This window comes from Macaca thibetana, chromosome 7 (assembly GCF_024542745.1).
Source record: "Macaca thibetana thibetana isolate TM-01 chromosome 7, ASM2454274v1, whole genome shotgun sequence".
Taxonomy (NCBI): domain Eukaryota; kingdom Metazoa; phylum Chordata; class Mammalia; order Primates; family Cercopithecidae; genus Macaca; species Macaca thibetana.
The window spans coordinates 31,415,879-31,440,855 of NC_065584.1; the positions used below are offsets into that span (position 1 = coordinate 31,415,879).

Genomic DNA, 24,977 nt, shown 5'->3' on the forward strand with positions numbered 1-24,977 from the left:
ACTGGTAATAAATTTCAAGAAACTATACCTACATGGTCACCAAACTGCAGTGAAAAAAGCACTACCCTAGAAAAACTTTTTTTGTTGTTGTTGCTATTTTTTACTACAGTAAAATACACATAAAATTTGCTATCTTACCCATTTTTAAGTGTACAGCTCAGTTGCATTAAGTACATTCATACTGCTGTGTAACTATCACAACTATTTATCACCAGGACTTTTTCATCATCTCAAATGGAAACTTCGTACCCATTAAACAATAACTCTCCCCATTTCCCTCTTCCTTTGGCCCCTGGCAACCACTATTTGTCTTTCTGTTTCTATGAATTTGACTATTCTAGGCAGCTTATAAAAGTGGAATCATACAATATTTCTCCTTTTATGTCTCACTTATTTCACTTAGCAAATGTCTTCATACAATTTGTAGCATGTAGCAGTTTCATTCTGAATAAGAAAGCCTTTCAAGCTACATAATATTCCATTGTATGTATACAGCACATTTTGTTCATCCAGCAATGGACATGTGAGTTGTTTCCATCTTGACGATTGCAAATAATGTTGCTGTAAACAGAGGTGTGCAAAAATCTATTTTGAGTCTCTGCTTTTCATTCTTTTGGGTATATGCACAGAAACAGAATTGCTGGATCATATGGTAGTTTAATGTTTAATTTTTTGAGGAATTTTTTTTACATACTGTTTTCCACAGCAATGCACAATTTTACCTTCCCACAAGTACTGCACAAGGGTTCCAATTTCTCCACATCCTCACCAACACCTGATGCTCTCTGTTTTTGAAACAGCCATCCTAATGAGCGGGAAGTAGCCTCAAAGAATGTTTGCACTTGTTCTCTCAGAGAACAGTGCAGTATTTTCCATAATAGCATAAAACAGGAATACGGTCCAAATGTCCATCAAGAGCATTTAATTACGGTATATTAATCATATTCATACAATGGAATACTATATACATGGCAGCTGAAAAATAGATTTTGGCAGGACAAAGCATGACTGAATCTCAAAAACAGAACCGGGTGAAAGCTGCAACATAAAATATGACATACTTTGATTCCATATACAAGGGTTCAAAAACACAAAACTAGACAATATATTGCTTGAAGATACATATGTCTGCTAAAACTACTTGAAAAAAAACAAAAGAATGACAAACGATAAAAAACAATCAGAATAACTTTTACCTCTGAGGAGAGCAGGGAGAAGATTTTTAAAGAAGATTTTAACTTTTGAAAAAAGAAAATTTTAACTTTTTCTTAAAGTGAACGGTAGGTACATGGATATTTGCTGTATTTTCTTTACTCCTTACATATCTGCTATAAACGTTCTTTTATACCCATTCCATATTTACTAAGAAACATGTTTAATTTTAAAAAACACTTAAACTTTAAAAAGAGACAGTGGGCAGTAAGAATTTGCCCTATGACTCCCGAGAAAAGGGACATCCTAAAATGGAACTACTGAATCCAACCATGTGGTTAGAGTACATCAGGAATCACTCTGTTTCACCTTTAAGATTCTAATAATTTATTCTTACAACAAATAACTAGTGGGTTTGTTCCACGGGCTAGGTATTCATTTAGATGCTAGGGGTACAGTAGTGAGCAAAACAGATACGCAGTCCTGCTCTTGTGAATGCATCTGACAATCCATTTGACAATTCAAATCTCTCTCTCTCTTTCTCTCTCTTATGTCACTGACCTAGTATTTGAAACCTGATGTAACTAATTAGCAGATTAACTATTCGGTATCCTTCTGAATGATACTCTAAGCACACATATCCTATCCCAGAAAGAGAAAGGTCAGAAAAAGTTTTGGGGATAGCTAAAATATACTCACACAAATAGCTGGGTTCTCAACAGAATTTCTGATCACCTCAATTCCGCTTTATCAAAAGCCATGTGTTTACTTTTTGAAGGATTGGAATCTGCATGCCGATGGCTCTGATCTACCATTCTGATGAAGAAAATCATTTCAAGAAAACGAAGTCTGGTTTTCATCTGGGTTTATTACGTTTTTTACAGCTACTTAGTCTCAAATTTTGGAGAAGATAATCCATTTTTTTTCTTTTCTGAGTACATTCTTTAAGAGCATATTCAGCTAGTTCACTTCAGCAAGAGGGAGACACTTGCGGGAAAATCCCTGTTCTGGTGTATCAAGTCTCAGAAGCAGGTTAGCATGCTTGCTCACTAAGATCCAGGATGGAGTTCTGTGCAGTAGACACTTGCAGGCTAGAAAGCCATAAGGAGGGGAGAATGAAGATACAAAGAAAATAAAGGTGCTACACTTTCAAAATGGGTCTATTTAACAACCCTATGGTCATTTATGGTCTTTTTCCTTGGCCTTTTGTTACTATTAGTACAAAAAGACAAGGAAGACATACTGTTTCTTCCTGCTCTTCACCTCTCTACCCTTATTAATATCTTTAAATTCAGTCAATTTCAACTCAAAACTTTCTACCAGTGGGGGAGGGGAAAAAAGGGAAAAGATTTGTGGCTGCATGTTTAAGAAAGAAGCTGAATTCATCACAGTGACAGGGGAGAGTGTTGGCAGAGATCTGAGCTATTTATTCTTTTAGGAAAATCCTATAAAGAATGACACAAGGAAGCCTCTATCTGCAGTCTTGTTCATCACACTGGTGAAGAGTCCGATAACAGATGTATGCAGTAGCGTGATTTAGTGCCAGGAGCTGGCCCCTGATGTGTATTAATACAGCGGCAAAGCGGAACGCACCTCTCTTCATCACTCATTCCCATAAAAGAGGTGGAATCCGAGATGGCCCGATGTTAGGCAGAGCAAGCCCATTTGTTCTACTGACTGATGGCACAGACTCAGGCTATGTCCTTCACCTCCATGGGGCACTCAGGTTGTGGGTAGAAAAAAAAGAAAATGCTCAGTGAAGCAGGGCTTAGTCAACAAGTGAGAGAAGAGGAGCTGGGCTCAGGAGGGGAAATGTTTAATGCTCAAGTCTTGTTTAATACCCACCCCTACACACGTACATTTCCCAACCTGAATATGGAATGAGGATTTTAAACTCTTCCCAATGGTTCGTTCCTCTCTTATAAACAATTAAAAGCTAAAACCAGAAGCTAGATATTAAGGAGAAAAAAAAAAAGAACAAAAAGATAAAAGAGGGGTGGTTTTCTTTTAATGCTTCCAATACCATAGACTGAATGAGGATCTGAGTTTTGATGCGGGGTCATAGTCTGGACTTGATCCTATTGTATATAAAAAGAAGAACACCTGCAGTGCTCGAGAGGACAGCTCTAGAGTCACAGGGAAACTGGTCTGATCTTGGCTCTGCAATTTATCAACCATGTGGCCTCAGGGAAGTGATTTAAGCCTTGGTTTTCTCATGTGTAAATTGGGAATAAAAACAGCGTCTACCTTACAAGGCTGTTGCAAAGATTAGGTGAAATAATGTTTAAAAAGTGTTCAGCTCAGGGCCTGGCCATGTGGAAAGCACTAAAAAAAAAAAAAGGTACTATAATCATCAGACCTGTGATGAAGACTGTCCAGTATGAACCACCATCAAGCAGATACCACAAACAGAAGCTCAAAGAGGACAATTTCACAGTTCACCAAAACTTACTAAGTCAAGGTAGAGGATAGGGCTCCCTCCCCATCTGTCTGAGGTTTACTCTCTATTCAGCTATCAACTGCTCTGATCTATATAATAGGTAGCATTTTCTAAAGAAAATAAAATATTCAATGACATATTCAATATCCAGTTTTCTCACAGAAATATTAATAAATACATAACTCTCCCCTTTTTTCCATTGAAGGATAACATACACACAGTGAAGGACATCAATCCTAAGTGCACAGCTCCAGATTCTACCTATGTAAGCAGCCATACACCCCACCAAATTCATCATATGGAGCACTGCCAACAGCCCAGAAGGTTTCCTTGTGCCCTCTCTTGGTCACTGCCAGCCCCACCCCCCACCAAAGATAAGCACTATTTTGGCTTCTACCAATTAGTGTTAGTTTTGTTAAAAAAAAAAAAAAAAACCTGAAAAGTTTTAGCCTAAAAAAGTTTTTAATTAGGAATGTCATGACCAATAAAATATTAGCATTCCACTTATAAAAGCAGTGAGAATGTACTGTACCATATGCAAAATAAGAAAGTAAATAACCCCGTGTGACTGCCTGACTGCTGATTGAACTGCCACCTCACCTGGACTTTCATTAACATGGACCTAATTTCCTGTCTGTGCTAAAACAAAAGCTCAGATGACTGGAGATTGCTGATAGTGGAATACAGGGTTTCAAACTCTAGATAGTCATGTAACAGCGAAAAAGCATAGACTTCAGAGTCAGCGAGAACCAGGCTAATTATTTCTTGTAGTCTCAGTTTTCCCATGTAAAGTGGGAATAAAATGATCTACACTATCACAAACATTACATGAAAAGGTATACGAAATACATAATTTAGTGCCTGACACACGGTACATGCTCAATGAATGATAACTGCATGTAATCACCTGCACTGGGGCTAGACAAAGATGCTGTGGCCACTGGTTTCCGCTTCCTCTTGATGTCACGTGAACATGGTGGTCCCCAATGTACATTTGCCTGTCTGCAGATGTAAGAAGAGGAAAAAGGTTTGAACTTTTAAATTCTTATTGTAAGACATTACATGTAGCCCAGTTTAAATCCTTAACCCATTACAGACATAAATAAAATGGGCACCGTCTTTTGCCATTAAGCATTGGGACAACATTATTCAGAATTAATAATAACTCACTCTTTATCCACAATACACACCCATTCTAAACTTTTTACCTGATTTCAGTGTAGGAGGCATTCAAGATTAATTTCAATAAATATGTGTTGCATTACATGCTTATTTTTATACAATTATTTTTCATAAAAACTATAACCACAATTGTTCTAAACTCACTAATGAAATACTTACTCCCAAGAGGTAATATATTGAAAAGTTTAATGCTGCAAGAACACAGATATTTGCACAGAATTTTAATAGGAAGTTTAACCTCCTGCCATGTAAATCTGAATTTTTAATACTGTCTACATCACAAGTTAACTAAGTTTGGCTTCTGTGACTTTTAAAAATACTAATTATGTTTTTTATTTTACAGGCAAAAAAAGAAAATAAAAATATTAATTATGTGACAATATGTTCCTTCATCTGAATATTCAGCTTATTTTAAAAGCAAATGATTCTGTGAAAGACAATGGGCTTAACACTGAACTAGCTGGTATGCTATTTTAGTTCACCACTGTTCCCCAAGAATGTATTGTACTGTATGCAAATTAAGAAGTAATATAAAAATCTTTACGTATGTTACAAAGTATTCAGTTCAGGGCCTGGTCATGTGGAAAGCACTAAAAAAAATCTTTATGTATGTAAAGATTTTGTCCCTCTCAAACTAGACAGATCCTGCCCCTGATTAAAGACCAAAATGAGTCTCATCTTTACACAAAGTGTTCCCTTGAACATTTGGGGCCTCATCTACCATGAAGCAATGTTTAACTGGTGTGCATATATCTTGCTTCTCTGATGAAACAAGAAGGCTTAATCTCTTTGAGATTAAGAACAGGGATCTTGAGAACAAACTTTATTTACACTTCTTTGATAATTTTCCAATGATCTACCAACCTTGGCTCAAGGCACACTGGCGATCCTCATCAGCTGTTGATTAAAACTGCTATGAATGAATAAAAGTTCTAAAAATCAAATGGCCAACTGAATGAACACTTAAAAGTGGTTAAAATAGTAAATTTTATATTATGTACATTTTACAATTTAAAAAAACTAGCCAAAGTAAATAACATATAAAATTATACCAGATAAACTCCTAATCAGTAGTCCCAGCTAAGGATCAAGACCCTTAGTAGTTTTAAAACTGGAACCTCAGACAAACCTAAGAAAACCTGGTTAGCAAGGCAACAAGACAGCTGGTGAACGGACAAATTTTTTGACTCAGAAAGCCCCCAAAATAACGTGCACAGTTCAAAGGGGTGCATGCATGCATGTGCGCGCATGCACACACGCACACACACACACACTTTCAATTCTCTAAATAGCAAGAGCTTAAGAGTCAATTCAATTTATAAATAGGAAAACATAAGAATTTGATTAAAATCCTAAGAAACTAGGAATGTGAAGAATGTTACAGGCTGAGATTTATAATACAAAGCCAGTGGTTTGGAAAATTCCATCCAAAGCACCTTTTATTGATCACTCTGTCCTGTACAGAAAATTAAGTCAAATACCTCATGAATAATTAATTCTGAAAGCCCAAATAGTTAATTCTAAATAGCTAATTATAAATGTGTAAAGTAGAGAAAACACTTCCTTTTTCATACCTTATCCTGGGAATAAGTCTAGGGAGCATGCTGATTTAATAACAAATTAACATAGAGGACAACATCAAAGGTAGACAGGACTTCAGTCTGAATGGAGTGGTGGTAATTCCCTTTGAAGTCCAGACACAAGCAGAAAATAAAGTTGACATGACAAAATTGTGTTTCTCCTCAAAACAGAAATGTGGAACACATACAGCATCCATCTTTTCCACAAACATGGGACTTGAGTACAGACCCAAACTGAGACTATCCAAGCACTCTGATCTTATTCAATCATCCTTATCCTTAGGCATGATTCAGAAGGAGAAACAAAGTCAAACAAAGGCTAACATAGTCATGTATAGTCATGCTTCTTTCCTCTTTATCTGAAGCTCATTAAAGGAACCTCCAAAGCTTTTCAGAAAAAATGTTGACACCATTGCTTCAAGCTAAACCATGTTACTGTTAGACATCAGGATGGTGGCGCTCTACAGCAGTGGCGAGGGGGAAGACAGGCAGAGAAAGAAGCACAGGGAGCTTCTGGGGTTCTTCTGATAATGCTCTTTTTCTTCATCTGGATGCTTGTTACTTGACTGTAACTTTGTGACTATTCATTGAGTGTATATTTCTTTGTACTCTTCCCTGTATGTTTATCCTTCAATAAAAAGTTAATTAAAAACATTGCTTCTTCAAGATCACAGTTTACAATATGCTGAGTTTCATGAGACAGACGCAAAATGAGAAGCATAAGTACTCAAGAAGTATATTAAGATATTAATTCTTGGAGTATCAACTTGAGCTACACAAATACTGCCTTTTATTTGCCCCCATCCATCATTTTCACCATTTTGCATACTTGACATATGTCAGTAACATGGGAAAAGGCCCATATTATCAACTCTTTTATGGATCTAGTCATTACTACTTATCTCACACTTTCAAGGAATGATAGTGTCATTTTGGAAGTAAAAAAAAAATTTATGCACTACAATGTTTAAGTTTTTAACAACTTTTAATGGAAATGCTTATTTACTTTAGCAAACTGCGAATAAGTATTACTTACCTATTATTACGCACACAGGTTATTACACTGCAACATCTTAGGGTGTTATTGGGGGTTCAGTGGCTCAGGTGGTCCTTCCACCACCCTGCTCCTCTAGGCGATATTGTTTAGCCTTCAGGTCAATTGTCTCTACATTAATTGATCCTTGACTGTTATGCCTCCAGCATATTACTTCTCTCTGTGGTAAATGGTCTACTTCTATCACCCCATTCCCACCTCTAACTGTTGTCTTGAATATCCTAAATACTTCAGATTTTGTAAATTCCTCTGGTTACAACAGGAAAGAACTGAAGACTTTCTAAGAAATCAAGTAATGAAGTTTGTTAAGTGAATTATTTTATTGTAAAAGTAATGTACTTTTGTGGACTATTTCCTTTCTACTAAGCAGTTTTGTTGCTTCTTTCATTGTTCACTAAATTTTTACTGAGCACCTACTCTTGCCAAGCACTGTACTAAACACTAGGAATATAGTGATAAACAAGTGACAATCTCTGCCTTGATGGATCTTATAGTCAAGTTCTACCTGCAGCTGTGCAGCTTTTCAGATTACAGAATATGAATAACAAAGAAACAAGGGTATCAATAAAGAGAAGGTATGTTCATTTTTAAAACTCAATTTAAATGATCCTTCCCTCTTAAAACATTTCTCTTAAGACACATTTCGAGGTTGGAGAGCTATTTCATAGGAGGTAGAATAACATCATATCTTAGCAGTCAGTATACGAGGACATTTTTCTCTATGTCCCTTCCTAGACAAGATTTGGGGAGGGAAGAAGAGAAATGATCAAACTGTTATAATAGGACAGTAAGACATTTTGCTTCTGTCTTGATTTTAAGTGAACATTAGTACTGCTAGAGTTTACAGCTTGGGAAAATCTATTTTTCTATGTGAAAGCCCCATCCACTTGGAAAGAACCCTAGAGGACAAAGAAGGAAGAGGACCCCCAGAACAAGCCTGCTACACAATGGAATACTATTCAGGCATTGAAAAAAAAAAAAAAAAGAGTAAATCCTGTCATTCACAGCCACATGGATGGAACCAGAGGACATTAGGTTAAGTGAAAACAAGCCAGGAACAGAAAGTTAAACACCATCAGTTCTCACTCATAAGTGGAAGCTTAAAAAAGTTGATCTCATAGAAGTAAAAAGTAGAACAGAGGATACCTCCGGCTGGGGTATGGGAAGGGAGGGATAGAAAAGGATTTATTAAAAGATATAAACTTAGAGCTAGATAGGAGGAATAAATTCTAGCATTCTACAGTACTGTAGGGTGACTATAGTTAACAATTATATATTACACAGTTTCAAATAGCTAGGAGGATATTGAATGCTTCTAACAAAAAGAAATGATAAATGTTTTGAGCAGATGTATATGCTAATGACCCTGATTTAATCACTACATATTGTATGTATTGAAATGCCACTGTATACCCCATAAATACGTACAACCATTATGTGTCAGTTTTTTAAAATAAAATAAAATTTTAAAAAGAAGAACTAAAAAAAAAGAACAAGCCTGGGGAAAAGAAGAAGGAAGCTGGGTGCTTAGAGCAAGAGGATTCAGAGGCAGGAAACAGAAGCTGTCATGCAGCATGGCACGTCCAGAATATTAGCACAGCCCTGCTCAGGAGTAAAGAATACTACTATGTGTGGGGCTGGCAGGGCTGCCTGTATTATTTTGGGGAACCTTAGCATGTGGGTAAGGCAACTGCTACAGCTTCGGCTTCCTATCGAAGAGGTAGTTCCAGTTTTTTGTTTATCTCCAAATAATTCCAGATCATCAAGGGTTGCAGACATAAAAAATTAAAGAAGGGAAGGAAAAATAAAGAGGTTGACCACCTCTCCAACCCCATTTTCATTTAGGGGTACTTAACAACCACTTGGCTCCTTTTCTTTTTAACGTGTTATTTATTTAATGTGTGTTATTTTACTTTGAAAGCATCACTGTTTACTCTCAAAATGGAAACTAAAAGAGGGACAAAAGCACAAATGCGGTAACAAAAAGGATAAAAAGAGTCTAAGCTTCTCTTTCTCACCAACACAGAGACCCTTCCGGCAAGTAGAAAGGGTAAAAGATTAATGAGATATTTCAAAACTATTTTTCAAGAGTAGTATATGGTTGTTCTCGGGCTGCAAACCATGTAATATGTTAGGGGAAGTGATCTTTCAATTAGGCATAGTGTATAAAAGGCTAAGTATTAAGTTAAAGTCTCCACCAAGTTAAAACTTAATTCTCAACTGGAGTGGCAAATGGTTATCAGAATTATATAAGGAGCTTTTACTAAATACACATGTCCCTATCAAGATCCTAATTTAGTAGGCTGGGCAGGAGTGGGAGGAGAATCAGTAACATACTCATTTTTAAATTTTTCCCTGGGTAATTCTGATAAGCACCTACCTACTTTGAAAATTACTGAGTTGAAAAATCTACCAAATTCCCAGAGTCAACCTAGTCAATAATGCAGATCTAACTATTCAACCTAAAGAATAATAGAATGATTAAATTAATATACACTTAGATAAAAATACTATTCCCCAGTATATACGCAATTAGAGAAAAGACAGGCTATGCCTTTTCTGTTTCATCTGATCAGGGCCTCAGGGACAATCTTCACTCAGGCCAGTAAAACCTGGGGCATATGCTTCTTTCACAGTGTTAAGTGTGGGATCAGTACTTCCCCTAAGAGTGTGACAGTTTCCCCACTGTGGTGGCATTTGCCAGGGCAGAGTTGGAAGAAAGAGCACTAAAAGCAAAAAGTACACTCTTTTTAAAAAAATTCTTATCCCAGAAAAAGTCACTAAATTTGTGTGAAGGTGAATGCTGAAGATTAACAATTAATGGAAAGAGGATTCTTTCTATCCAAGCATAAACACAACATTTCTGCTTTCTTTTTTACTGCAGGTAACTGAAAGATCAGGTGAGTTGTTAAAACTGCAGTGTTACTTAGGAAACTGGGCAGATCACTATGTCCTTGGGGCAGGAATGTACTTTTAGGGAAAAAAAAATACTTTGAGAAATACATGCATGTTTAATAGAACCAATGTTGGCAAAAAAATAACTGAAGTGACTGCTTTAGATTTGGAACAAAGATGTTTAGAGTCACTCCTATGGAGAGAAAACAGTCTGTCTGCCAATGGCAAGCTAGTTTAAGGAATAGTTCACCTTCAAAAATCACTCATTTTTAAAGTTAATGAAAAGTTTGTTTTTTTTTATATAGAATAAAAATCCTCAAAAAACTGGGTATGGAAGGAACATACCTCAACATAATAAGTCATACATGACAGGCCCACAGCTAGTATCATACTGAATGGGGAAAAACTGAAAGCCTCTCTTCTAAAATTAGGAACATGGTAAGGATGCCCGCCTTCACCACTGTTACTCAATTTAGGACTGAAAGTCCTAGCTAGAGTAATTAGACAAGAGAAAGAACTAAAGGGCATCCAAACTGAAAAGGAAGAAGTCAAAGTATCCTTGTTTGTAGATGATACGAATTTATATTTGGAAAAACCTAAAGACTGTACCACAAAACTATTAGTAGTGATAAACAAGTTCAGTAAAGTTGCAAGATACAAAATCAACACAAAAAAACAGTAGCATTTCTATATGCCAAGAGTGAACAATCTGAAAAGGAAATTTAAAAATTAACCCCATTTATAGTAGCCACAAATAAAATTAAATACCTAGGAATTAACTTAAAGAAGTAAAAGATCTCTATAATGAACATATAAAACATGGATAAAAAAATTGAAGACACCAAAAAAATGGAAAGATACTCCATGTTCATGGATTGAAAGAATCAATACTATTAAAATGTCCATACTACCCAAACCAATCTGCAGATTCAATGCAATTCCTATCAAAATACCAATGACATTCTTCACAGAAACAGAAAAAGGAATCCTAAAATTTATATGGAACCACAAGAGACCCAGAAGAGCCAAAGCTATCCTAAACAAAAAGAACAAAACTGAAGGAACCACATTACCTAGCTTCAAATTATCCTACAGAACTATAGTAACTGAAATAGCATTGTACTGGCATAAAAACAGACACACAGACCAATGGAACAGAACAGAGAACCCAGAAACAAATCCACACATGCAGAGTGAACTCATTTTCAACAAAGGTGCCAAGAACATACACTGGGGAAAAGACAGTCTCTTCAATAAATGGTGCAGGGAAAACTGGATATCCATATGCAGAAGAATGAAACTAGATCCCCTATCTCTCAGCATATACAAAATCAAATCAAGTAGATTAAAGACTTAAATCTGAAATCTCAAACTATGAAACTACTATAAGAAAACACTGGGAAAAATCTCCAGGACATTGGTCTGGGCAAAAATTTTTTTAGTAATATCCCACAATCACAGCAACCAAGCCAAAAATGGACAAATGCGATCACATTGAGTTAAAAATCTTCTGCACAGCAAAGGAAACAATCAACAAAGTGAATAGACAACCCAGAGAATGGGAGAAAATACCTGCAAACTACCCATCTGACAAAGTGTTAATTTTTTTTTTTTTTTTTTTTTTTTTTTTTGAGACGGAGTCTCGCTCTGTCGCCCAGGCTGGAGTGCAGTGGCGCAATCTCGGCTCACTGCAAGCTCCGCCTCCCGGGTTTACGCCATTCTCCTGCCTCAGCCTCCCGAGTAGCTGGGACTACAGGCGCCCGCCACCTCGCCCGGCTAATTTTTTTGTATTTTTAGTAGAGACGGGGTTTCATTGTGTTAGCCAGGATGGTCTCGATCTCCTGACCTCGTGATCCGCCCGTCTCGGCCTCCCAAAGTGCTGGGATTACAGGCTTGAGCCACCGCGCCCGGCCAAGTGTTAATAATGAGAATATATAAGCAGCTCAAACAACTCTATAGAAAAAAAATCTAATAATCCAATCAAAAAATGAGCAAAAGATTTGAACAGATATTTCTCAAAAGACATACAAGTGGCAAACAGGCATATGAAAAGGTGCTCAATATCACTGATCATCAGAGAAATGCAAATCAAAACTACAATGAGATATCATCTCACCCCAGTTAAATTGGCTTACATCCAAAATACAACTAATAATGCTGGTGAGGATGTGGTGAAAAGGTAACCTTCGTACACTGTTGGTGGGAATGTAAATTAGTACAACCACTACGGAGAACAGTTTGGAGGTTCCTCAAAAAAACTAAAAATAGAGTCTTTTTTGACTCTATTTTATGATCCAGCAATCCCATTACTGGGTAAATACCCAAAAGAAAGGAAATCAGTATATCAAAGAGATATCTGTACCCACAAGTTTGCTGCAGCCCTGTTCACAATAGCCAATATTTGGAAGCAACCTAAGTGTCCATCAACTGATGAATGGATAAAGAAAATGTGGTGCATATACACAATGCAGCACTATTCAGCCATAAAAAAGAATGAGATCCTGTTATTTGCAACAACATGCATGAAAATAGAGATAATTATAATAAGTAAAATAGACCAGGCACAGAAAGTCAAAAATTACATGTTCTCACTTATTTGTGGGATCTAAAAATCAAAACAATTGAGCTAATGGAGATAGAGAGTAAGGATGGTTACCAGAGGCTGGGAAGGGTAACGAGGATGGTGGGGAATGCGGATGGTTAACATGTACAAAAAAAATTGAAAGAATGAATAAGATCTACTATTTGATAGCACAACAGGGTGGCTATAGTCAATAATAATCTAACTGTACGTTTTAAAATAAAAGAGTAAAATCGGTTTGTTTGTAACACAAAGGATAAATGCTTGAGGGGATGGATATCCCATTCTCCATGATGTAATTATCATGCATTACATGCCTATATCAAACCGTCTCTTGTACCCCGTAAGTATATACACCTACTATGTACCCACAAAAATTAAAAATTAGAAAGTTAATAAATTTCAATGTAAAAAGGGTATTTGTTTTCTATACTTTTTCTTTAACACAAACAAGTAACACCAGGAAAAAATTTGATGTTTCTAGGGACCAAAGGTCATATATATCATATATTCCAATTATTCTCCTTAATTACTAATCTGTTCACCTCAATTATTTTTAACAAAAATTTATGGAGGCCTACCCAATGTAACATACTATGCTGGATGTGCAGAGGGAGATAAAAGATGACTGAGCTGAAGTCCTGTCCCCAGGAGCTCACAACATAGTAGGAAGGCCAATTTCTAAAGAAAGAATTAATACTCCGAGACACTGAGTTGTAATCAGAGAACAAGTAAGTGCTAGGGTAAAAGGAGAAAAAGGAGGATTAAATCTAGGGATTTAATCCCTAGATTAAATGTGCGACTCCTTTCTCACATGCGATTTTACCTTTAGGGTTTACTGACATTTATTAAGCAGTCAGAACGGGAAATATTTTCACAGACTTGCACCTGGGAAAAGATCTAGGCCTATGGCACTAGGAGCAGCTAGGAAGGAAAAAAAAAAAAAAAAAAAAAAAAACCACTTCACAATTATCATAGGAAACAGAGGAGGCTTATCTAACAGGAAGTGATCCTAGCAATTCCACTAATGGTTTTCACTTAAATCTAACCCTCAGTAGTCTGTGACAAACTGCTCACCGGCACCTGAAAATTCTCCCTAATCTAATTCCCTTAGCGGGGCTAAAGTAGGCATATCATGAAGCTGTTTCATGCCACCCATAAGAGTCGAATCATTTCACATCAGTTGGAAAGATGGGTATGTTACAATGGAAAAACAGAGAGACAGAGAAAATGCTTTCATCATTCCACTTAGGCAGTAAGATGCCAGCCAGCTGACAGCCACTGTCAATGAGACCCTCCAATAGAGGACAAAAGATTCAAGAACTGTGTACTATACAATGGGCAGTTCCAATAGGCTTGGGCAGCCTTATAGACAATACCACAGCAGAAACATTGCTTCATACATGGCCCAAACTAAGGCACTAAAGAGGTGAGAAAGCAACACTGTACTTCACAGCATCAACAGATACAGGACTAATAAAAGGTTCCTTCCCCCAAGCCCTGAGGTAAAACCTCAGGCTGTTTATTATGGCTCCAAAGGTCAAAATTAATAGCATGAAGTGAGTCTTCTTCTTACTCTTTGAAACTCCTTGTCAAGTGGCACAGCCAGCTGGGCACACAACTCTGATATGTAGATCATAACGTTTGTGAACACATAAAATGAATTACAAATGAGCTCAGCCTATCCTATTTCAACTCTCTAATGGGCAGGAAGGTCTCTCTGTCTTTTTTTTTTAACCCCAACTCTGTCCAAATGCCTCCTCTTATAGACCATTTGAGGCCATTTAAGCACCTCAAGAATCTGTATTACATCTAATTAGCAAATGACTCTGGAAGCCAACTCAAAGTTTTTAAAATTGCAGTTATCCTAACGACGGGGTAGGGCAGTAACTACATAACAAAAATTTACCAGGATGCTAAATATTTACATATATTATTTCATTTTGATCCCCACTCAACCAATTTAAAAAGTATTGATATTTCCATTTTAAAGATGTAGAAATTGAGGTATGGGAAGATTAAGTCATTTGCCTGGGTGAAGCCAGGATTCTCACCCAGGTCTGCCTGACACTAATATCCACACTCTTAATCTCCTACCACCTATGCCAATGGTCTATGAAGAAAGTAGAAGTTATGAAACTTTTCATCCATTCATTAAGAAACATGTATAATATTTGCATACCAGGCTGATATCTGCCATCCTTACTGCAACTAAAAATAAGATTTCCCAAAGAAAAAATAGTTTATTTACAAAGGAAGCTGACCTATATGAAAAGAAGATATCAGTACTTTGCTATTTCAGAGCTTAAAGAAAGAATAAATTAAAATGGTAATGCATGACCAAATTATCTTCCAAAATAAAGGAAAGGTCACTACAAGTTGACCTTTCCTTTGAGTTGGAGAAAACTAAAACACTGCCATGAAAAGTTTTTGCACTCAAAAACTGCAACTGGTGACTTATGCATCACACAGATGCAACTGATCTGTATGTAGCAATTGAAAATCCTACTTATCATTTTCTTTGGTAATAACAGTAAGAAAAGCTATCCTTCACAATCAACAAATCTCTCATTTTGGGAAAAACTGCTTGCAGCACTAGTCTCCTTATTACAAGTTTGTGACTGTGCCCTTAACAATACCACTGCCTCTACCAGAACGCCAATCACACCATCTGCTGTTTGAGCAGCAGCAATTCTTAACACCACTACCAAGTATTACACCTTTAACAGCAAATCCCAATACTAGCAACCAAAACAACCAAACCAAAACAGTTGGTTTATGGATTTCACCCACACGGCCAGCCAACAATCCAACTATCCATACAGCCACCTGACAAAACTCTGCCCCCCCATTTATTAAGAACTATGTGCTGGGCACTGTGCAGATACTAACACTCTTCTTTACCTGCAGTAGGTTCTCCAAAACTAAAAGAAGTCCAGGGGTCTACCTCCCATAAGGAATGGTGCATACCATACCAAAGCACAGAGTTCGTGCCAATTATGAAATGGGAGCCCCTATTAAGCAAATTACAAAGCACCAGTCACAAACCCATATGCATTTAGGACAACAGTTCTTAACCCTGGCTGCACATTAATCACCTAGGGAGCTTTAAAATAATGCCAATGTCTAGGCCTCATTCCAGACCAATTAAATCAGAATCTCTGGAAGTAGGGCCCAGCATGGATATATTTTCTTAAAGCTTCTTAAGTGATTCCAACTTGCAGCCAGGGTTGAAAACCACCAAGTTAACTATTTCCAGAGTGGTATTCCCGAAATCCATAAATCTATTAGATGGTACAAAGACCACAAACCCTCCCATCCACTGCACCTGTCATCTGGGCTGTATTAAAACGATACATCAATAAAATGTTATTTTAAGATTATGGTCCAATTATTTATTTGTTTATAGCAATGAAATACTAAACAAGAGAGGATTTTAGGTCATGCGCCATCCTCCCAATGCCACCTGCCCCCACCTATTCTGAGAACCAGAAAGGCATACGGTTCTAGCAGGGAGGAAACTGTTGAAGAAGCAGCCTCAGCTCAGTAACCTGACAGGAGGGAACCTTCATAGTTCAGGCATGATTATCGAACTCTTTGTGCTCTTAAAGGAGAGTAATTATAGGCATGTGAAAAAAGGGAAGCACTCCCTGAGGAACTCTTCCTCACATGCTTCCCAAGAGGCAATAGGGCCATTAAAAATTCCATGATGAAGAGGAAAAACAGCCTGGGAACAGCCAGGAGGCAATACAGCAAATTAATACACCAGCCCTCCTCGGGGAAAGCTGTGATAAAACAGGAAACACTTCTCTTTGCAAAATAAAATTATACCACTAATGATAACATAGTCGCCACACACACACACACACACACACCCCCCATGCTAATGATGCATGTGAAATTTCCAATGCTGTCCAGATGCTTTCAAATAAATGTTTCCCTACTACAAATAAAATGGGACAGAAAAAGATACAATTTCCATTCGAAACAGTTTTTAGTATAGTCTTTCACCTGCTTCTTCCGCCACTTACTCCTTCACACTCCTCCTTGGTGCCAGGCTTTTGCTAAATGATCCACTCTTTGCAAAGCCTACTGCCCCGTTCTGAATCCAGTCTCATCAGTCTGCCACATTGGACCTAAACGGTTCCATCCTCACTAACCCCCTGCTAGGGAGGAACTATTACAAAGGAGTGACCAGTTGCCCTGAGAGCTCAGTATGTCATCATTCACATTTTCTAAACATTGCATAGAAGTCACTTGCGCTGATCATTTCCTATGGAGCAGTGGTTGCCAAGTTTTATTGCTGTGCACCCTCAAGAGTAAAAAATCTGAAAAAAGATGATATGTGTAGTACATACACATAAAATATAAATACATGCTACTAGACACAAATGTACAATTTAAAACAAAAAAAAAATTGAAGGATCAGCTATCAATAAATATAAGTTTAAAAATGTACCTCCCCTGTCCCAAAAAACCTTCATGTATGCAACCCACTTGGTATCTATTGCCCTGGGTATGATGTCTAGAAGTAAGGACAAAGAGGATGTATGATTATCCACATTCTCTCTCCTTTGCTTTCAGCAATGGTCCAAAACAATAAGCAATATTACCCTAAGGCTGAGGACATAGAAGCACAGTAGAGACTTCCTTAGGTTTCCAAGTTCAGCCACAAACACTGCCAGGCAAGAGAGTGAAGACAGTGATACAGATAATGAGATACACAAAGAAACAAGAAGCTAATGCCTAGTCCAGCCCCAGGATAAGGCTTTTAAAAGAAACAGGAAGCCTAACAAAAGTACGAATACTGATCTCAGCACAGCACAGCTCTAGGTAGCACAGGTAAAGTGAGGAGGGAAAGGAATCCACTTTCAGCATTCTGACATGGTATCATGCTACTCAAATCATTTTCCCAAACAGTATACACAGACATCATTTTATTTGGTATTAAGACAAACAGCTGAAGGACTATTTTCCTATGGATTAAAATCTTGTTGTCTTCTCTGACAGCTTGAGCACAACCTCTAAAAAGATCTCCCTGAGCCTCGAAGTTAGGGGCCCCTCCTCTGTGCTTTTTCAAACCTTTATTGTAATTGTCAACTTCCATACCTGACTTTCCCGTGAGAACATAAGCTCCTTGAGGGTGGTTTCTAAACAAAGAGGCTGGCTCACAGCAGGATCCCAGCAAACGCTGAATGAATTAATGATGAATAAACATCATGCTACTGAAGGAAACGCCTTACTACTAATAGTTTATATCACTCCACAATTTTCCACATTCTTTTTTTTTTTTTTTTGAGACAGGGTCTCACTCTGTCACCCAGGCTAGAGTGCAGTGGCATCATCACAGCTCACTAAAACCTTGACCTCCTGAGCTCAAGCGATCCCACCTCAGCCTCCCAAGTAGCTGAGACTACAGGTATACGTCACCAGACACAACTGATTTTTAAAAAAATTTTCTGTAGAAACAAGGTCTCACAATGTTATAGCCTAGGCTGGTTCCACATTGTTAATAACACCATTTGTGATGGTCTCTCTTTTCAAAAGACATTCTGTACAGAAATACCAATATTTCAGTAGAAAGATCTCGCAGTAGGTTATGGTGCAAAATTTATTATTATAGCCCACAGTAGAAGTTCTAACTGTATCCACAAAAGGGTAACTTCTTTGTGCAGCCTGCACCTCAAAAACTATGAACATAACCATTTAAGAACTTATTAGGGAAAAAAACAGTTATCAGAACCTTGGAAAGAAATTCTTTGTGCCACCAGAAACAATAAAACTTCTAGGGTCCAGCCTATTAGCTACTCTTTTCTGCATAACAGCCCTGTAGGGGCTGCTACCATTAAAACCATATTTACTTCCCACGTCACCTAAAAGAATTTATATTTGTAAGGAGTCATTCATTTGACTAATATATATTAATGCCTAACAAGTCCCAGATACTGTGTTAGGGAGTTATCAGGAACCAGACAACATCCCAGTACTCGGAAGCTTATATTCTCGTGGGAAAGACTGAAGGATAAAGTGAAAAAGAAAAAAAAGAAAAAGAAAAACCAAACCCACTAAAATAAACTAATAAGCAAATTCATTTCAGGCTGTGATAGAGCAATAAAGGAAACAAACAGATAATGAGCAGGAAGTGCTGGAGGTGGCCCCTTAAGACGGGATGGTCTGAGTGGTCCTCCTTGACGAGGTGGCACCTGAGCTGAGACAAGCAGCAGCTCAAAGACAGTTTTCCAGTCAAAGGGAAAAAGAGCAAACGTTCAGAGGCAGGAAAGGACTGCTGCAATTTTTGAAGAACAAAACAGAACTCCCTGGTACTGCTGGATCTCTCCCGGACAGAGGGAGAAAATTATACGAAAGGAGGCTGTACATGCAGGAAGAAGTCAGATTATGCAGGGTTTTACAGGGTCATGGCAAGGAACATTAATAATGTTCTTTGAAGATGGGGCTTTTAGCAGCGGAAATAAAATGAAATATGAGCCAGAAGACCTAGGTCAAAGTTGAGACTTAATCACATACTAGCCTTGGACCACAGGAAAGATACTTCACTGCTCTGCCTCAGTTTCTATATCTGTAAAACATCTATCCACCTCAAAAGATTCCTATGGATTAGGAGGATTGTCAGGATCAAATGGGATACTGTACACAAACATATTTTATAATTTCAGGAGTAACAGAAAGGAATATAGTATTGTCCAGAAGCAAATAACAGCTACTAAAAGACAATTACCTGGCAGAGCAGTGTGCTGGTGAACATCTTCGGTGAGAAGCATCGGCAAGAACGTCCAGTGAGTAAAGGGGAGACAGGGGATTGAACTGCAGGAATGAATAAGACTATTTTAGTAAGGCTTACAAGAAACGGACCTGATCCTAAAGGGTAACCTACACTTTGATTACTTTTCCCCTTTGACTGTCCAACTCTTTTGTCAAACACAGGCACTGTTCAGTAAAGTCACGCATATTTAATAGTGTGCCTGTGAATGTACCCAACCTGATCTAGCATGTCAAAAAAAAAAAAAAAAAAACCCTAATCCTTATTAAACAACACTTTTTCAAAAACTTCTGATATACAGTAGTCACTTAAATGGCAGAAGACAGTTTTTTCCACATGATGTAACAGGAACTTGTGCCTGCTGATTATCAACTATGTATCAGCCCTTGTTCCCAAGATTAGCATGAAATTACCTTTTCATTTCCTTATCCTGGCAAATGTTTCCAAGAATAACTGACTGGTTGGCACATAACAGCAGCATCACATTGTGGAAAGAGAACTAGACTAAGAATTAGAACACCTTTTAGTTCCAATCTACCACTGATGTACTGGGTGTCAAAAATTACATAACCTCTGAGCTTTACTATCCTCATCTGTTAAATGAATATATCACTATCTGTCTTACCTAATTTTTTTTTTTTTTTTGAGACAGACAGTCGTCGCTCTATCACCCAGGCTGGAGTGCAGTGGTATGAACTCAGCTCACAGCAGCCTCCACCTCCCGAGTTCAAGCAATTCTCCTGTCTTAGTCACCCAAGTAGGTGACATTACAGGCACCCACCACCACGCCTTGCTAATTTTTGTTGTTGTTGTTGTTATTGTATTTTTAGCAGAGACAGAGTTTCGCCATGTTGGCCAGGCTGGTCTCGAACCCCTCACCTCAGGTGATCCACCTGCCTCAGCCTCCCAAAGTGCTGGGCTTACAGGCATGAGCCACTGCGCCAGGCCTGCCCTACCTATTTTACTTTCATGGCTATCATATTGCTTTTAGAGTATAATTTCAGTTTCTCATCTGCAAAAACATCTATTTGACTTCAAAATGTGGCAGTGAGGATCAAATGAGATCCCTCACTTTATGTTTGCTAGCTTTCTTTGGACTTTTTCCACAACCAATAGTCCTCTCCAAAAAGTTTAGAACTTAATACCTTGTGACATACAAAGACTGGAAGACCCTGGAATGATAACTTCAAACGTGTTTTATGAGAATACAAACTAAGCAACTGTTCTATCTGCCACAGAGGTTCCAATCTTGGTTCTACTAGCTGTATGACTTTGGGCAAATAGTATGAATCTTATAGATCTCCGGTTCATCATTTGCAAATAACAGATCTGGACCAGGTGACTGCCACAGGTCCTCTTCTGCCTTTAGATCCTCTGATGCAAACATGATTAGTGCTCTAGCTTAGTGTTCCCCAAACTGCAGTCTCTCACATACCACCTTCATGATTTTCCTTAGCTGCCTAAAACCTGTACTACTGTTTACTTATTATTTTTCCTCATATCAATTATTTTTGCTCAGCTTTGTCCTTACTACATTTCTGTGAAATAACAAGCTTGATATAATAATTACATCTTTTCCAATGTAAACTGTAATACATAACTTAAAAATTGTGTGTCCACATGCCATCTAAAATCATCTCATACACATACACCAGTTAAGTCTTCTACCACTCTAGTTCATTTTGAAACAGCAGATTCATAATGAAGATTCCAAGTCTAAAATGTGGATCATGTGTATCAACTCAATAAGCTACTAAGTCGTTAAAAAAAAAACACGACAAACAGGAAGACTACAACTTTTCACCTGTCAGTGTTCATCTATTTTACAACTAATCACCAAGATAAAGCAATCCTCCAAAAAAAAAATCACAAAGCTTCACACATAAAGAAACATATCGATAACTACTATGAATTAATTTTTAAATTGTGAGCCCTCCACATGGGCCTAAATATGCCAAGGGCCCCCCTCAGGGGGTTGCTAGGGAAAAGACTAAGAAGGAGAGGCTCTACGGCAGGGGTCCCCAACCCCAGGACCGCACAGCAGGAGGTGAGCTGTCAGCAAGCAGCTGCTTCCCATCACTGGCATTACCGCCTGAGCTCTACCTCCTGTCAGATCAACAGCCACATTAGATTCTTATAGGAGTACAAACCCTACTGTGAACTGAGCAAGCAAGGGACCTAGGTTGTGGACTCCTTATGAAAGCCTAATGCCTGATGATCTGTCATTGTTTCCCATCACCCCCAGATGGGACTGTCTAGTTGCAGGAACACAAGCTAAGGGCTCCCATTGATTCTACATTATGGTCAGTTGTATAATTATTTCATTATATATTATAATGTAATAATAATAGAAATATAGTGCACAATAAATGTAATGCACTTGAATCATCCCGAAACCACCCTCCTCACCATGCCCCCAACCCGGGTCCATAGAAAAACTGTCTTCCACAAAACTTGTCCCTGGTGCCATAAGGTTGGGGACCACTGCTCTAAGGCTTTGACCCCACTTCACCCAGAGCAGCTCTACCTTCTGCTTCATACGTTTAGGCTTCAACATAGTACTTCTCAACGCAGGATTCTCATGTTGAACTAAACCATATGCAAATGAGATTCATTCCGCTTTCTTACTGCAAAGTTCAAAACTAAAATAAAAACAGGATTCCTATGAAATATATGCTACAAGAAACTAATGATCACAGTTGAACCTACAAAGAGGAAATAGCTGCAGTTTTTACCAGTAAGTATTGGTTACTCTTAGAAAACAGTTCTCCAAGAAAATCAAAATAACAAGAAAGAGGAAACCTTACCTCATGTGCACAAGCAGAAATGTGAGGAAAATCAGAAGCCAACGCTTTATTCTTTCTAAAGAAAAGGAAACCAAATGATAAAATAAAGATGACAAAGAAAAATGATCTTACCTGATTTCGTTCTCTTTTCCCAGCTGATGGTAACCAGAAACTAAAGAGAGGGAGAGAATAACAGGAAAGAAAACAATAAAAGAAGTGATAGGAAAATTACAGAAGGGAGAAGAAGATAAGATGTTGGAATAATGAAGTAAAGACAAAGCAGGGAATAGAAAAAAGATGCAATCAGAGGAGAAGACATTAAATGCATGTGAAGGTTCTGGAAAAAAAAAAAAAAAAACCTCTTCAAAGGAAAAAGCCTTGTAATGGAATGTAAAAGACTGGACAATAGAAATAAACCCAAGATTACAGTGTGACACCAATACTCTCTCAGTTGTGCAGTGACAACAGAAGCCTCAACTCAACAAGGGCATAAACCACACCCACATCTTTATTTTCTATGTTAAAATTAGCCCGGGTTGGATGTGTACAGGATCATAACTGGGTACTGACCGTGATGCATACAAGATATATGAAAGAACCAACCATTTTAGGGGACAAGGCTGTCACGAGAATTTGCAGAATTATTTTCCTGTAGCTACATACAGGCTTCCTACAGCACTCACCACAGTAACTAGAACAAGATATTTCACAGGTTGGGTGCAGTGGCTCACATCTGTAATCCCAACACTTTGGGAGGCCAAGGTGTGCAAATTGCTTGAGCCCAGGAGTTCAAGACCAGCCTGAACAACATGGCAAAACCCTGTCTCTACAAAAAATACAAAAATTAGATAGGCGCAGTGGCACATGCCTGTAGTCCCAACTATTCAGGAGGCCAAAGTGGGAGGATTGCTTGAGCCTAGGAGGCATAGGTTGCAGTGAGCCATGACTCCACCACTGCACTCCAGCCTAGGTGACAGAGCCAGACCCTGTCTCAAAAAAAAAAGACATTTCCCTATGAAAAGGTCTAAAAATGGGAAGAGAATATAGGAGGATAGAGGCAATCATCCATTTTGGAAAAAAAATTTAGAGACAGAAAAATTAGTTTAAAATAAACATCTTTACTGGAGGCTACTAATGCAGCATCTGCAGGTATAAAAAAACAATACAATGAAACTAGTCTAGAAAGGAAAAGAAAATCACTGTCACAGGTTTAGGATGTTGCCATCTTTAACTGTTATAAAGTACAAATCTTTAAGATCTCTTTGAGCTCTGAAGCCTGATTTCTAAGTTGCTCCATAAAACTCCCCTCCGCCTCCTCCTCCAAGGAGCAGACTAGCACAGCCAGTAAATACGTAAGCACTTACTCTTTCTGCCGAGGGTCACTAATGATATGGCTTATCCTCTCAGTCCCCAAAGTGTTTATGCTGGTCTCCTAAAAAGACAAGGCAGACAAGAGTATCATCCAACCACAGAAACAAACATATAAAGTACAATATCAACCTTTCCCATAATTGTGCCAGCTAAGGCAACCTCAAAAGGCACATGTTAAAAATCAATCTTAAAATAAAACAGCAACTATATTTCTTTTTATTGGAATTCATCTTAAAAGTATTACATGTTACCCTACATTTATTATTCTCCAGTGATCCAAAAGTCTTTATCAACACTTTATAGACACTATTCACCATATATGGTATTTTAATAAGTACTATACCTCCTGGAACTACTGCAGTATATAGGAGTAAAAATCCTTTTTAGAAAATTCAACAGTAGCCAATTTTTAACAGGGCAGCACACCAAGCTCCCTAGAGCTATGTGATTATAGTTCCAACAGCCTTCATCCTGGGACGTTACTAAATCCTCACTGGTAAAAGTCTCTGCTGACTAAATATAAATACATCAAAAGAGTTTTGTGACTTGCAAAAATTGTTACTCTGTACTTTGTCCCTCAAACATCATCTCAAGAAATAAAAATAGAAATTTGTATAAAACTGATTCCTAAATTCAGGGTTCTCAACATCATTAGTATAAAAGCTTACCCATAACACTACAAATAGTTCAGAAATCAACCATTTCCAAAAAATTGGAAAACGGCAATTCACTCTTCATTTGAGTACATTCCCAATGCTTACCTACCATGGCACCTGGGAAAGCATACCAACACACATCTGAGTAGCTGTTGTGTTGAGATAACACAAGTCACGGGCGTGACTGTCAAGAATGTCAAGGCTGTTCTTTAAACACATTTGTGTCTGGACAAATGTTATTATCTGTATTCATCTATATGTGTGGACTGTCCTAAACATCAGGCTACACATTTCAGCTGAACTGGCTATAGAAAAATTACCCTAAGGTCAGAGTCCGGGCAGTAGTGGAGTTAAATGAGAAGTTTTCATATACTATATTCTTCACATTCTGCATTTCTTATAGCTATGCCTCCTGGTCACAGACACAGACATGGTAGGGGGGCCAAGGGAAAAGATGGTTGAAAAATGAGCTATTTGTTACAGCAGAAAAATTATTAACTTA

At 37.9% G+C, this 24,977-nt stretch overlaps 1 protein-coding gene across 5 annotated transcripts in view; it reads right to left on the minus strand.

The window, feature by feature from the left end:
- The window catches only part of GPATCH2L (G-patch domain containing 2 like), a 73,547-nt gene that overhangs the window by 24,303 nt on the left and 24,267 nt on the right, over window positions 1-24,977 (minus strand). The window contains exons 6-10 of one of the 5 annotated variants that reach the window (XR_007727550.1): window positions 23,813-23,880; window positions 22,470-22,524; window positions 19,621-19,706; window positions 4,500-4,594; window positions 1,852-1,968 (exon numbers count right to left, since the gene is read on the minus strand). Coding sequence is in view for 4 of the 5 variants with exons in the window: in XM_050798819.1 (XP_050654776.1) it covers window positions 2,113-2,243; window positions 4,500-4,594; window positions 19,621-19,706; window positions 22,470-22,524; window positions 23,813-23,880 (435 nt within the window). In the remaining variant the exon portion in view is untranslated. The other 4 variants (XM_050798821.1, XM_050798819.1, XM_050798817.1 and 1 more) reach the window with 4 other exon arrangements.